The sequence below is a fragment of the Camelus dromedarius genome, chromosome 7 (genome assembly GCF_036321535.1).
Source record: "Camelus dromedarius isolate mCamDro1 chromosome 7, mCamDro1.pat, whole genome shotgun sequence".
NCBI lineage: Eukaryota > Metazoa > Chordata > Mammalia > Artiodactyla > Camelidae > Camelus > Camelus dromedarius.
Genome location: NC_087442.1, coordinates 63537311 through 63553200, shown reverse-complemented (window position 1 = coordinate 63553200; position 15890 = coordinate 63537311). Strand labels below are relative to the sequence as shown.

Sequence of the window (15890 nt, the reverse complement as noted above, 5' to 3'; positions counted from 1 at the left end):
CACTGCAGGGCCCCACAGGGAGGCACACTAGCCCATGAAGACAGGGACTTCTCTTACTTCTGTTGTAGAGAGAACTGAAGGGAAAGGAAAGCTGAAAAGAAAAGCCGTCTGTTTAAATGGATCCTGATTGCATTCCAACCCATCAGATCAATAATGCAGAGATTCCTAACGTCAGCGTGCTGAAGCAGTTTTGCCAAACGCACTTGCCTATTGATTAACACTCTGTCTTTTAAATATAAACGTGCAAACTTCTTTGTTGGATCAGAATTACAGTATATTAAAGCCAGCAAGATACACAATACTCATTAGATTATCACCCTAATTTTATAAATGAAGAAAATGACGTTCGAGAAAGCAAGAAAACTCATCACAATAAAAGAAATCACGGTGCCTTTTACTGAGCACTAAAGAATACTCCAGTGTCCAGGCCTTTCTTCTGATGCAAAAGAAATGTGAGAATGGAGACTATATCCCCTACAGGTCTACCCATGGATCAGATCAGATCACAGGAAAGCTGTAATTTTGAATCTATTTTTCTGCCTCCTTACAGAACACCATCCCTTGGCAAAAATGCACCATTAGACCTCAGGTTTTACCACGGGTAGACACAAGAGATGGCCATCTGACAGTGATTGGTGGTGTCTGAGATCCTTTATATTAAAACATCCGAATAACTGTCTCAGAGCTAGATTCTTAGCAGACTTTTGCATTTTCTAATGAATTTTCTTTAGGTTACACAAGCTGTGGGCTCTGTCTTGTTTCCCTTGGTGAGCTGCTGTGCTAATGCACATGGTAGGTGCCTTTGAAGTCTGGTTCCCGTGCTGACAGCCTGGGTGAGCTAGTCAACCTCTTAAGCCTCCATGTCTGCGTCTTCACTGAGGGTCGTCATCTCACCACCTGCATCAGCGCTGTTGTGAAGATTAAGTCGGGTACTATGATACAGGGACAACCTTCATAGCAGAAGAATGGTTTTTCCTTTTTCACTTTTTTTCAAGTACTAGGATCTCTTCTGCCTTAGATGTCTAATAAAGTACAAATAGCCCAGTATTTTTCTTTACTTTGTCCGAAGAAATGTGGTCAAATCTATATGAGAAAGCCTGGTAGCCTGTTCTATTTGTTCTTGATCATAATTCCAAAGATGTTATCTAAGAAGGATTTTTACTAATACTTTAGACACCATGGATTTATTTCCATATTATCTTCAGCTAGAGGGTTTCAGGTTAAAGCGAGAAACAAATAAAAAGAAAACAGTTTGCTCAGACTATGATTTTTAAAGATGAATAACATTATTTCCCCCATTCACGCAAAAAAAAAAAAAAAAAAAAAAAAAAAAAAAAAAAAAAGACAAGTCATCCAGAAGAGAAAGCAGACATGTTCACTTACAGAGGCATGAATTTTATTCATCCTCTTGAAAACTTCTTTCTGCACCAAAGTGGTTCCAAACTCTGCTCCCTATATCTTAGCCAATCAGAGAGACCTCGTTAAGCTCATGAAACATAAGGTTTTAATTTACAAGGGATCATCTATATTTCTTTCCCAGGGCCTCACAGAAGGACTACATTTTAAATCTAATACAAATGCCTGTATGTCTTGCAAACATTTTCCCAGATAGTATACACTATTTCCAATTGCATAATGACAACAGAACAAATTAAAGCAGAGCCATGAGATAGCTCTTTGTATGTTAAACTGAGACTTAAGTAATCTATGTAGCAAAATCTTCTTTTATAGTTTAATCTTTGAATTATAAGAAAATTTGGGACTAATAACTACCCTAATCTGTTGATGATAATTCAGTGATGACCATTTTTTTCCTTTCATAATTCTATTTTTTAAAATATGTTTTGTGAGATCTGTGTATAAGTAATCCATGATTCATACCTAGACCTATGGAACATACTCATCTATATAAAAATTTTAAGTCTTAACCATGTTTAAAATATAAATTCTAACAAATCGTGTCTGATTCACAAAAGATAAGTTAGTTTAGGATCTTAATATGAATCAGCTATATGTGCCCTAGAAGATAAAAGTCAAAATAGTCAAGCTGACAGTTACTTTTAATAAGTTGTTTTAGGGAGAGCAATATATGTTTTTAAAAGCTGGCCCTTTCAAAGAGAGTCTATAAATTGAGGTTCCATGTATAAATGAATCCAAGAACCATCTCACCAATGTTAAGAACAGATTTGTGTAAGAATGAAGAAAAAAATGAAGACAGAAAAGACATTTAGTTTTAGAATTCTTGCAAAAGTATACAGATGTTTTGGAAGACTTAGCTTATACCAAAATTCCTGGGTTGGAAATTCCAGAGGAAAGAGGTTATCAATGTTGCGGAAACTCAGGCAGAGTTACACCTGAAGTGTCTCTACAAAGACAATTAAACAGACTCCTATGTGATGCCGCCAAGGACGGCAGGAACTGCACAGCCCAGGCTGGCTCTGTCACTGTCAGTTCCCTAACCAACCAACATCCATCCCTACGCTAGAAATTCAAATATGAGAAAGCATCAGGAACTCAAGTATTGAAAGCCAAGTTTTCACTTTCCACTCTTAACATACCAAAGTAATACAGAGGTGAGAGTCTAACCTTATAAAGTTTAGTTTTAAAATATATTAGGTCTAATCCAACATTTCTCAAACTGTATTATACAGAGCACAAGTGTCAAGTTGTTGTGTGTGTGTGTGTGAGAGAGAGAGAGAGAGTCCCAAATGTGGGAAATACTAGGAAGACAAAGTTTAAAAAAGATTCTTCACCTCAGGACTTCTCAGGGATTTTATTAGTCTAACATGAATTTCCAGTAAGGACACAGAGCATGGCCTTTCCTCAAAATTACTTGAACAAATTTTTTTCACAGAACATATTTGGGGAAGATATTATTATTTCACAGAACACAGCTTGGAAAATGCTGATCTAATGCATCAGTGAGTCCCAGTATTGATACCCCTGCCCTCTCGATCCTGGTATGCAAGACTATATTAAATACTGAGAAATCATCACAAGCTTCCCTCAGAAACCACATTTTCTTCTATACTTTTTAGAAGTGGACATGTTCCCATAATGTTATTCAATGGAAACCCATGGGTTTTAGTCACACACAAGACCTACTCTTGCACTTTCTGGCCATGGGAACTTGGACAAATAATTTAACTACTTTGAGCCTTAGATTCTTCATCCATTAAAAGAAAATTATAATTACTACTTACCTCAAAAAGTGGTAAAGTTTAAGTGACACAATGTAGTGCACTTAGTGTACATTAAGAAAAGCAATGCCAAATGCATATGGTAGGGGCTCAAAAATATAGTCTTAACCTACGTTGTAATCTCTGTCATTCAACAAAGACATCTCAAGCCTGCTACCTGCACGCCACTGGCAAAGCAACTCACCTAAAAGCTCAAGGTCTGCCAGGTTGCACGTGGAGAATTCACCTAACCACTGTCCATGGGTGCCCAACTGTATGTAACTGGAACTGGTAATTATCCATATTTAACCTCACATAGGCAATCTGGAGAGAGTTCAGAAGATTTGGGAAAAGCCTGATAAAACAAGATTTTTGCTATAAGAAAACTTGACTGAGTCTGATGTTTGAAGAACCAGTATCAAGAAGGAATGGGGTTATGTTTATAGTTTTTACCTAGTCGAAATATTTTTATTACCAAGTTCAGAAGAGTTCATGCTTACTTAGTAATTTTTATCTGTGGATCTCAAACCTTTCCACATCCTGACAATAATATATTTTAGATTATAGTAAAAATATGCTGCTCATAGTTTCCTTCTAACATTTTTTTTATCCGCTGCCTTCATCACCTCCCCAAATGACCTTCCATAACACTAACTGTTATTGGTTACAACTCTGACCTGTTCCTGATTTTAATAGTTTCCTCTGTATTACATAGGTCTGATAAGTGAAATAATGCATTGGTATAAAAATAAATAGACAATCTAGGTGTTTTGGTTTTTTTTAAATTTGGAAGACAACTCTCAGGAAATGAGTTTTTGTTTGTTTGACGAGATCTTTTTTCACAATCCACTGACAGAAAACTATAGAGAACTGATTTTTTAAGATAAAAAGAACAATAGCTACTCAAAAGAACATAGAAAGGGTTAAAATATGCATGTAATTAAATTCAAGCCAAACAAGGTCATTTAACCTGTAGTTCTTCCTTTGAAATTTCCGATCTAGTACTCTTAATTATAAACTGCAGAAAATTAACCAATTCTTAGGTGATGTTTTTGGTTCCTTCCAGCTTCATGATTTGGTAAAAAAAAAAAAATGACCTTTTTTTCCTTTTTAACTCTGATTGCACTTCTGAGCCTCCTCTCTAGTAAATATCACCATCCAGGGGAAGATAAAACAAGTTAAAGAGTTTCAAAAGAATAACTTTTGAAGCAGGACAGTGTCACCTACTCTGGAAAACAGAACCAGACTCTGCCAAACTCCCTGAGCCCTACCCTCCTGAGGGAGAAGAGGATGAGTCTGCAGTGATGGTGATGGTGGATGCTTAATGCACATGATGCTTCTTGGTAATTAATGCATTAGAATAAATTCACTTTTCATCCAACCCAGTCACCAAGAATGACCTTGAGAGAATAGAACACAAGACAGATAAGTATTTACAAGAGAGGAGTGGCAGAAGGAAAATGGCTTGGTACAGTTTCTAAGCATGGGATACTATCGGCAGAAGAAAGAGCATAAGGGCAGGAAGCTAGAGAACATTGTCCCTGGGAGACTGTGGGCCAGGATGCTGGCAGATAAAGTGAACAGTTATGGACTGTGAGTGCTCAAAGGACCTCAGAGAGCACCTGTGCTTCCCAATTTCTTTTTCAATACCAAAATCTTTCATGAATTATTGCCAACACACACACACACTCACTCACATTTGATACCTGTCGTCCATTTAGTACCTGTTGCATTTTCTTTCTAAAAATACCAGAAATCCAGAAATGCTTTAAAACGAATATGAATTTTCTAAATTAACTACATCCATGAATATTTGAAAAAATGTTAAGTATCTGAGATGTCATTTTGTTTTAACAGATAAAGATATAATTGCACATTTTTTAGAGACACCAGCATGTATGGTGAGGAAATTCACAGTGCCCTGTTAAAACTACGTAAGTAGAAGTAACAGTCCTCTTAAGTAGTGACCTTTATGTCTAGACTAATGTTATAAGCTTCCCAGTGACATTGTGTCCCAGGTTCCCTCCTTCCCAGTCATCCTGAAGCCACCCCCTGCTTATGTAGGAAAAGTGACCCTCAATAGCTCCCTATTGCCTATGTAGTTCAACCCAAACCTTCTAGTATGGACTAAAACTTTCTCCTGCCTTCCCCATAATATCTCAACCACACACATCCCCTCTCAAGCTTCAGCAATTTAAGCACTTCAGGGTCCTGTCTTTTACACCTTCCACCCACCTCTCCAACAGAATTCTCCCCACCCATTTCCACTGGCTGCTTTCCTGTGCTCCTTTAGCTTTGAGATGGGGATTCTGATAAGTGATCTACATTTCTGTACTCCATTGCACTATGCCTTCCTGTAAGGCTGGCCCTGTCTTGCTCCTCTTTGTATTCTACTACCTAACAGTGCTTATAGCATAATAGGAGCTTAGTAAGTACTTATTAAATGAATGAATAAACAAATGATAGAAAATAATTGTAGAAAAGTATCCCAAGAGAGATCCTAATCACCAGCCAACAAATCTTAGGTAGAATTAATAATACAGTGGCATTTTACTGATAAAACTGAGTCATGTAGTTAAACCATCACTTGAAAAATTCTTACATGGGAAACAACAAGAATGTAAGTCAGCTGAGATGGATTGTGTTGTTTGGAATCAGGAAGCAAACATGCAGTTTGCTTTTTGCTTTCAGACTTCGTTGTTTTGGTTTTTAAAGTGGCATCTGCAGTTCTGCGCGTTAGTGGAATACCACTCTGTGGCACCCAACTGGCCCAGGTCTTACCCTCCCAGGATTTCCCCCAAAGCCGTGGGCGTCCCGGGTTCTAGAAGACTCCTAGGAGCTCCCCCAAGGGTCCGGGCTGTCCGCCAGCCATAGCTCGGCCGGACCACCTCTGGGGTCTCAGGCCGCGAGGACTCTGCTTCTGGAGAGAGGTCGTCGGGTTCTCTAGTTTTTCGTCTCTAAATATTTATTCGGTAGTTTCCCTTGGCTTCTGTTTCTCGATTGATAAACAGGAGAAAAAGGAGTTTGACTACAGAAAGGATAACAGTAGCAGACGGCCTATCTGGCCTTACTTTTAAAATTCCATCGAAGTTTGTGTTTTGTTGCTGTTTTTCTTTGACAGCGATCCCGTGAACTTCTCCTTGGGGGAAATGGCGCGACCAAAGCCTGCCAGGCCCAGCCTGAGAGCTGTAGGATTTATCAGAGTAATATTTTAAACAAAATCTGGACAGACATAAACTCAAAGGAAGCGGTGCGTTCCTTAAGTCAAAGGCATCTGTTCTGATCGAAGCGCTCAGTTTGCTGTGTGTAACCAGCGTTAAGAGCAGCATTTGTAAACACGAAAATGGATAAAAGAAAAGAAAAGCTAAGTCCCGCGGTCCGCGGACTCCTATTCATTATCTCCAGCAGCATATGGGACCATTCTCCCACTCGTCCTCGCCCTTTCTTCTGCAAAAGCAAAAGCAACCAAGCCTGTCCCGCTTCATAGCAAACCCACTCTTTGTGCCTGAGCGGTGCCTCTGCCACCAGTACTACTTCCTCCTCCCGCCTCCTCCTCCCACCCGCCGCCGACTTTCGCTCTAGGAAGGAGGCGGCGGGCGCCCTTTGCGCCGGGAAGCCAGTGCAGCCATTGGGCGACGATCCCTGAGCCTCCAGTTCCGCGTCGGTTTCAAGGCTCCTCCCTCCTGGTGAAAGACAGACTGCGGGGCGCCTGGAAACCGGTCCGAGGGCGCGCGCGAGAGAGGAGAGCAAGCGAGTTGAGGGATTGACACAAATGGTCAGGCGGCGGCGGCGAAGAAGGAGGCGGAGGCGCAGAGGGGAGCCGAGGCCGCTGGGCTGCCGAGAGTCGCGCGCTGTACGGGGCCGCGGCCACTAGCGCGGCGCCGCCAGCCGGGAGCCAGCTAGCCAAGGGCCAGGAAGGCGGGACGCGACCCGAGCCACCCGGGCTCTCCTCGCAGCCCGCGCTTCATGAATCGCAAGTTTCCGCGGCGGCGGCGGCTGCGGGACGCGGAGCGGGAGCCGGGAGAGCGGGCCGTGCGCGGCCCGGGCTCGACGGAGGGCACCGGCGGGGAGGAGATCGCCCCGGCCGCAGGGGGAGCCGCCACCGGCCGCGCCACCGCCAGCCCCAGCCGAGCGGCGCCCAGAAAGGAGCCGAGAAAGTATGGCTGAGGAGGAGGCGCCTAAGAAGTCCCGGGCCTCGGGCGGCGGCGCGAGCTGGGAACTTTGTGCCAGGGCTCTCGCGGCTGGGCCGGTGGCAGAGGGAAGCGGGGACACGGGCAGCCGCCGCCGCCGTCCCTCAGCTCACTCCCGGCACTTAGCGCGCCGGCTGCTACTACTGCTTTGGCTGCTGGAGGCTCCGCTGCTGCTGGGGGTCCGGGCGCAGGCGGCTGGTCAGGGGCCCGGGCCGGGACAGCAGCCCCCGCCTCCGCCACCTCAGCAGCAGCAGAGCGGGCAGCAGTACAACGGCGAGCGGGGCATCTCTATACCGGACCACGGCTACTGCCAGCCCATTTCCATCCCGCTGTGCACGGACATCGCATACAACCAGACTATCATGCCTAACCTGCTGGGCCACACGAACCAGGAGGATGCGGGCCTCGAGGTGCACCAGTTCTATCCGCTAGTGAAGGTGCAGTGCTCGGCCGAGCTCAAGTTCTTCTTGTGCTCCATGTACGCGCCCGTGTGCACTGTGCTGGAGCAGGCTCTGCCGCCTTGCCGCTCCCTGTGCGAGCGCGCGCGCCAGGGCTGTGAGGCGCTCATGAACAAGTTCGGCTTCCAGTGGCCTGACACACTGAAGTGCGAGAAGTTCCCGGTGCACGGCGCCGGCGAGCTGTGCGTGGGCCAGAACACTTCGGACAAGGGCACCCCGACGCCCTCATTGCTGCCTGAGTTCTGGACCAGCAATCCCCAGCATGGCGGCGGGGGTCACCGCGGCGGCGGCGGCTTCCCGGGCGGCGCCGGCGCGTCAGAGCGAGGCAAGTTCTCGTGCCCGCGCGCCCTCAAGGTGCCGTCTTACCTCAACTACCACTTTCTGGGGGAGAAAGACTGCGGCGCGCCCTGCGAGCCGACCAAGGTGTACGGGCTCATGTACTTTGGGCCGGAAGAGCTGCGCTTCTCGCGCACCTGGATCGGCATCTGGTCGGTGCTGTGCTGCGCCTCCACGCTCTTCACGGTGCTCACGTACCTGGTGGACATGCGGCGCTTCAGCTACCCGGAGCGGCCCATCATCTTCCTGTCAGGCTGCTACACGGCAGTGGCCGTGGCCTACATCGCCGGCTTCCTGCTGGAGGACCGGGTGGTATGTAATGACAAGTTCGCCGAGGACGGGGCGCGCACAGTGGCGCAGGGCACCAAGAAGGAGGGCTGCACCATCCTCTTCATGATGCTCTACTTCTTCAGCATGGCCAGCTCCATCTGGTGGGTGATCCTGTCGCTCACCTGGTTCCTGGCAGCTGGCATGAAGTGGGGCCACGAAGCCATCGAGGCTAACTCTCAGTATTTTCACCTGGCTGCCTGGGCCGTGCCGGCCATCAAGACCATCACCATCCTGGCGCTGGGCCAGGTGGACGGCGACGTGCTGAGCGGGGTGTGCTTCGTGGGGCTCAACAACGTGGACGCGCTGCGCGGCTTCGTGCTGGCTCCACTGTTCGTGTACCTGTTCATCGGTACATCTTTCCTTCTGGCAGGCTTCGTGTCCCTCTTCCGCATTCGCACCATCATGAAGCACGACGGCACCAAGACCGAGAAGCTGGAGAAGCTCATGGTGCGCATCGGCGTCTTCAGCGTGCTTTACACGGTGCCAGCGACTATCGTCATCGCCTGCTACTTCTATGAGCAGGCCTTCCGGGACCAGTGGGAGCGCAGCTGGGTGGCCCAGAGCTGCAAGAGCTATGCCATCCCCTGCCCCCACCTCCAGGCGGGCGGAGGCGCCCCTCCGCACCCGCCCATGAGCCCCGACTTCACAGTCTTCATGATCAAGTACCTTATGACGCTGATCGTGGGCATCACGTCAGGCTTCTGGATCTGGTCCGGCAAGACCCTCAACTCCTGGAGGAAGTTCTACACCAGGCTAACCAACAGCAAACAGGGGGAGACCACCGTCTAAGACCAGAGGCTCAGCCCATTCCCAGCCCTTGGCCTGGTGCCCCCAGCTGCCCCCAAAAGTTGGCCCCATGGAATCCTTGCCAAATCTGGCTGCTCGAGTCTTCCTCACTAGCCGTTCGCTTTCGCAGGCTCCTTTTAACAACAAGGCTCCTGCAAAAGCTTCTGTCCCTGGGGGCAGACTCTACTGCCAGAGGGGGGATGCACAGAGCTCTCTTGCTCTCACACTCTGGTACCTGGAACTGTACGCTTTTGTGATTGTAAATAGCCTGTGTAAGATTTTTGTAAGTATATTTGTATTTAAATGACGACCGTTCACGCGTTTTTCATTTCCTTTCCTTTTTTTGTTTTTGTTTAAATTTTAATTATTTAGGGCGGTTTAACCATTCGAGGCTTTTCCTTCTTGTCCTTTTCAGAGTACGGCAGAGAGAAAATCCGAGCGCATAGCTCGCTCCTCCTGCTCGTGCTGGCGCGCCCCTCCCTGCCACGGGTGGGGAACGCCTGGGGCTGCGCCGCCCGGGTCACTTCCCTGCTCCTCTTTCTGCTCCCTCCTTTCCCTTCCTTGCTCGGGGCTGGGGCTCTTAAGGTACTGAACTACACAAAGCTTCCGAATCTGGGGGTGGGCCTCCTGCCCATCCCAGGCCTGCCCTTGTCTGGGGCCGGATAGCAAAGGCCTGTCCCTTTGACTCTCCGAAGCTGAAATTTTCACTGTCCAGAACCTTCCCCCTGGCTTCAAGGAGGCCCGCAGGGTGCACTGGCTGTCGCACCCTCCCTCTGTCTGGCCCCCAACGCCCAGACACTCCCTTCTTCCACCTAAGTTGGTTACAGGGTGAGTGGGATAACCAATGCCAAACTTTTTTAAGTCTAATTTTTGATGGATGAGCTCATTTCATTCTCTAGCGTCTAAAACCTGGTATGGGTTTGGCCAGCGTCATGGAAAGATGTGGTTACTGAGATTCGGGAAGAGGCATGAAGCTTTGTGTGGGTTGGGAGAGACTGAAGATGGGGGTTATAAAATGTTAATTCTAATTGCATACTGATGCCTGGCAACCTGCCTCTAGGGTTGAAACAGCCTGAGTTGAGATTTTACCGTTCTGTAAAATGGAAACGTTTGGTCACCTGGGAAGCTTTGTTGAAAGAGTTGATCTTTGCTTTCCTTTAACAGGAAATGGTAAACTGAATATGAAAACTTGAAGGAGATTTCAGTGTAATGGGCTTCCCCAAAATGAAATGCTACTTTATTGTTTTTAATCAAATAATAATTAGACATCTATCAGAAACTTTAAAATGTAAAAGTTGTACACTTTCAACATATTATTATGATTATTATTCAAGGGAGGAACAATCCACATCATTAATAATAACCTGGTAAGATTCCAGGAGGCAAAGGAGGTGGAATAATTGATGGGATTAGCTCCTGAAATAAACAAAATATGGGCATGCATGCTAAAGGGAGAATGTGTGCAGGTCTACTGCACTAAATCCTATGTGCTCCTTTTTGGATTTACAGAAATGTGTCAAAATGGAAATCTTTCAAAGCCATTTAAATATAATTCACTTTAGTTCTCTGTGAAAAAGAGGAGAAAAGCGATCCTCCTGATTGTATGGTTTTAAACTTTAAGAGTTTATCAAAATACCGGTACTTAGGACCTAAATTTATCTATGTCTGTCATACCCTAAAGTGACAATGGTCTTTGAATTTGGTATGCATTTATTCTGTTCACTATCACAAAATCATCTATATTTATAGAGGAATAGAAGTTTATATATATATAATACCATATTTTTAATTTCGCAAATAAAAAAATCAAAGTTTTGTACAAAATTATACGGTTTTTTGTGCCTGAAAATAATAGAGCTGGAACTGTCTGCACTATGAAACTATCTTTACATTTTATAGTGTCTATAGTCAATCTCACAGTATATAAATTCAGGAATTCAAGGAAAAAGTCTATCTGTAAACCTTCAGATCCTTCCAAAGAATTAGCCTGCTTGCATGGTGCTTGATGTTGTAAAGTCCCTAGAAAAGGTCTGCTTCCATAGTAGTGACAGTATATAATAGAAGTTTGCAAATTATTTCTTTACTCAAAGAAGATGATTAAAAAGAGAATTCTCATTTTATTACAGCTTTTTTTTCTTTTAAGGGGTACATTTACATGACTTTTTATAATATGGAGGTTTATTTTTAAATCATCAGCCATCATCTTTGTCATGATTTTTATGAAGTATTATCTTATACTTTCCATAATCTTAGATATTCCAAAACCATAAATAGGCAATCAGTAAATGGTTAACTGACAGTGTGTTTATAAGCATTTTAAACAGCAGTTGGGTGTATAGGGCTGTTTTATTGTTTGCTTCTGAAGACCCATTTTTATATTGTTCAAGGAACCTTTCCCTGAGGAATTATCTAGTTGGCCTACTGTTAGTCAGAATTTACATAAATGTATATATATGTAGAGTGTATATACAGATATGTACATATATCTATGTCTATATAATACACACATAAGTATACACACACTAATTTTTATAAAATAGAGATGCAAAGTTTACTTATATATTTTACAATATGGAAATAAGGTCATGAGAAAAGGAAAATGCTAGATGGAATACCTCAAATACCTTTGGAAAACAAGTCTCATTATAGACTAACTTTATTAAATTTTCTCATGAAAACATTTTGTGGGCTAAAATGAAGACCTTTAATACAATAGAGTTACTTTAATGGTTATAAGGCAATTGACTTACAAGTCATCATATTATTTTAAGGCAATTGAAAAAATTAAATCTAATTGAAAATACAGTATTCAATTTTAATTAGCAAGGTGCAATTTTATGTTCTTTTTTCTTTGTTACATTAATCTAATATAGTAGATATCTGAGAAGATTTTATTGTAGAGAAACACGCACAAAATAGCAATTCTTAGGCCACATTAAAACATGTCTTCTCACTAGATAATTCAACAGATAATTTCTGGAAAAAAATTTTAAGATTATTAGTCTCTATCCAAAGAATAAATATAAAGCATTCTCATTGTGGGTGTCCTTAAAATGATGTAACTATAAATTTGATGCAGAAAGGATTTATAATGCTGGATTTAAGTAGTTTAAAAAGACATTTTAAAGTCACTACTAGGCTTTGTTTCTAGAGAACAATTTATGTTAAATTGTGTAGCATATAGAAAGCCAGTGTGCTCTTTTGTTTCTTTCAATAGTGATGGCAAAATAAGACTTGCCTTAAAAAAACAGAGCTATCGGGACTATAGCGCCATTAGTATGCTGTTTCCATGACAAACTCTATTTTCAGATTATTTGGTTTCCCTATTTTATTTTTTTTAAGCCAGCTATCAATTAGGGTCAGTTTTCCCCCTCACGGCGTGCTTGGTTCCGCTTTTGTAGTAAATGTATAAATAATATGAAAGCTTTCTGTTGCTCTTTTTTGGGGGGAAAAAAGCCATTTTTTTAACTTAAACTTTGTGGGGGGCAGAAAGTCATATTTTTAATCTCAAAGCCAGCTAGTGTCAAACATATGCAAAACAGCTGGATCGGATTTTCCAGTTTGTCTGGGGCAGTCACTTGTTAGCCTGAGTTTACAGTCCTGGTTCTTTTGTCTCCACGGAGCACTGAAGCCGTCTGCTGTAGTTGCATCATTCCCAGAGTCCAGCATTATTGAACTCGGAAAGGAGTCCACAGTGAAGAGTTGGTGACCAATTTTTTTTAATTTCCTAAATCACAAACCATTTCAGGACTTGGATTGCTTCAAATCCCTTTCCCTGATACCATGTTTCAATCTCAGTACATACTCGTTTTTTTAAAAGATGCTGTATTTTCAGTGTGTGTGTTTGTGCTCAATTTTAGCTACTCTTGCTTTTATTGCTTCCTAATCCATCTATTGGCTATAAGCCAGATTTTATGTAAGACATGCAGTTAATTGAAACCAGTGTTATGACACTGGGTGTCTCTGATACATTTCTGATTATAATGATCTGTGTAACTGGGGCCTGAGAGATAATCAAATATGTGGTCATTACATATGTCTAAAGGTGGAACCTAGTGATGTTGTCATTAAATACTCCACAAAATATACGAATATAAAAGTCTTGCAGGATTAACTTGTAGGAGCCAAAATAAGATGTGGGCTACATTTAAGAATTCTCCAGTTACATTATTAAAACAGAATTGCAATACCACCTTAAGTTCAAGACTTTTATTTTAAGACTTTTACATTTGAAATGAGGTCTTGCAAGGGAAATGCCAAACAGGTAAAGTTTATTTTGGCGACTCCTAAGATTTATATCTATATTTTGAACTGTTGGCAGATACCACTAGCCCCTAGAATTTGAGAAAGAGTATTCAAGTTTCATGACTCAGAAGTCCCTAAAATTTGGGGGGCTTAAGTATTTCTATTCACTTTAGTCATACCTTTTGACAGTGGATGTGTTAAACCATAACAATTATAATGATAAAACAGCTTATTTGCAACCTGGTGATAAAAAGACAGACTCTAGACTAATTTTCTTAAGTTTTATCATGGTCTGTGGTGACAAGTGTCTCTACTCCATTACAGAATCAAATTCCTTTTTAAATATAATAACACTTTCTTTGGGGATTTTTGTTTCTAAGTTGGCTTGGGACCCTAATAACAGGTCAAAAAAAGGATTTCTCACAGAAATCTTTCTCATGTAATAGATAGGATCAAGTATAATTTATAAGTACATCCTACAATGAACATATAATAATACTCTGAGGATTATCATCAGTTTTATAAGTCAAGCAGATTCTTAAAATTGTTTGAAAAAATAAAATAACATTTTCCAATAGTGATTTCTCTAAATAAATCCTTTTAAGATGTGATATTCTCAAGAGGTATATTTTTGTAATAAAATTAAAATAATGCTGCATTTTCTAAAGAAATCATTAAACACTAGTTGAATGGCATATGTGTATAAATAATAATTCTAGAAGCAAAGTATTAGAATAGCGTTGATTTGCACATTTTACACATGCATGTTATTTTTAAATAAAATTGACTTGCTTGAGGACAGTAAGTTTTAGGTTTTAAAATTTGTAAGATGCATATTTCATATAAAGAAACTCTCAATAAATTTTGTTCACAATATAAGCTTTCAAAACATGTTCACAGGACTACAGTGATTAACATGAAAAGGAACCACTATTGCTGCTTTGAGATGGTTCTCTGTGGCCTGGATTTCTTTTCTTTCCTTTTTAAAATCCAAGTATCCTCTAATTTGTGGATATCTCCATGTTTCAGATCTTAGTACCTGTTTGAATTAAATTTGCAGGGGACTAACTGTAGGATCCCCCCATAGACAAAGTGCGGCCTTTATTTCCTTTCAAGTTGGCAGCGTGTCCTTGCTTAAATGAAGCTCTCGGAGACAGATTGTTCTCTTGCCCTTGGAAATGCTCGTCTTCACAAACGCAGCAGCAAATACCTGGCAGTCATACAGGCTAGTTAAATGTATATTCCAAATGCCAAGTGCTGCTTGATTGTTACAAAGGTTTTTTTTTTCTTTAAAGGTAGATTTAGAGACTATTCCCAACCTTATCTTTCACCCAACTCTTGGAGAGCACTTTCTGAAAGTTAACTTCAATAAATATTCCATCAAAAACTCATAACTCAGGCAGAGTGACCCACTATTTGGGTTTGTCCAGGACTGAGGAGTTTCTTGGGATGTGGGATTTTCAGTGGCAAAACCAGGAATGTCCTGGGCAAACTGGGATGAGGGGTCACCCTAGTCCATGGATTAAACAGTGCTTCCAAGTTAGAGTAAAAGCTTCTGTGGTGGGCACTGGTCTGGCATTAGAAGTATCCCCCTGTAGCTTTAGCCTTGTTCATTACCAGATGAAAAGCCGGTGAACACAGCCCTTTGTAACTGATTTTGACAGTGAGTACCAATCAACAAGACGCTGAGTGGGTCATGAGGTATAAGTGGAACAAACCACACTGATACCTTGGCCATTCTGTCTTCTGCCTCTGGAATAAATAGGGGCATAGACACGGGAACCTAACTGGCCACTGAGCCCTGTTCTTGCTGCTTATGAAATCAGAGCAAGCAGCTATATTTTATAAGAGACTTTCAAAATTATACCCTTGGAATGAAATGTTGTGGGGTTTTTTTGTAATTGATATTAAAGTTTATTGGATTGTAAGGAACTGTTAGGTTTTTGCATGTGTTTTTTATTTTCCTGTTAATACAGCCCACTGTAATGAGATTACAAACTCAAGCAGGGATTACCCCAAATGACTATACATCAACACTGAATTTAATTGTCATACTTTTTCTCAGAAGTAAGTAGGTTTAACACCCATACTTCCCCCCAAATGAAAAGTCGTATCCATAGGACAGAAAAAAAAAAAAAGTAGATAAAATTCTACAGTGATTACTGGGAATTGTAGAATGTAGGGTGTGGACCAGGCAATCTACGGCACTCACATTTCTATTTGCATGAAACTCTTTAATCAGAATTGGCCACCCCTTTTTATACTGAGCTCATCATTCTTGTCATCCTTCTTATCCATCCATCCCTGTTGGTCTTGTAAATGTACATACAATTTCACTGTTGAAATTTCACTCTTTTGTTAAAACA

General features: G+C 42.3%; 2 protein-coding genes across 8 annotated transcripts in view; one reads left to right on the top strand and one right to left on the bottom strand.

Moving 5' to 3' along the window:
• MTERF1 (mitochondrial transcription termination factor 1) overlaps nt 1-15890 on the bottom strand; it is a 453452-nt gene that overhangs the window by 64786 nt on the left and 372776 nt on the right. The window lies entirely within an intron of this gene.
• FZD1 (frizzled class receptor 1) lies at nt 6853-11399 on the top strand. The gene has a single exon (XM_010978027.3). The coding sequence runs from the start codon at nt 7339-7341 to the stop codon at nt 9280-9282; it is 1944 nt and encodes a 647-aa protein (XP_010976329.2). The 5' UTR covers nt 6853-7338; the 3' UTR covers nt 9283-11399.

Excerpts from the sequence above, each read along its gene's own strand:
- FZD1 (XM_010978027.3), top strand. The coding sequence starts at position 7,339 with ATGGCTGAGGAGGAGGCGCCTAAGAAGTCCCGGGCCTCGGGCGGCGGC.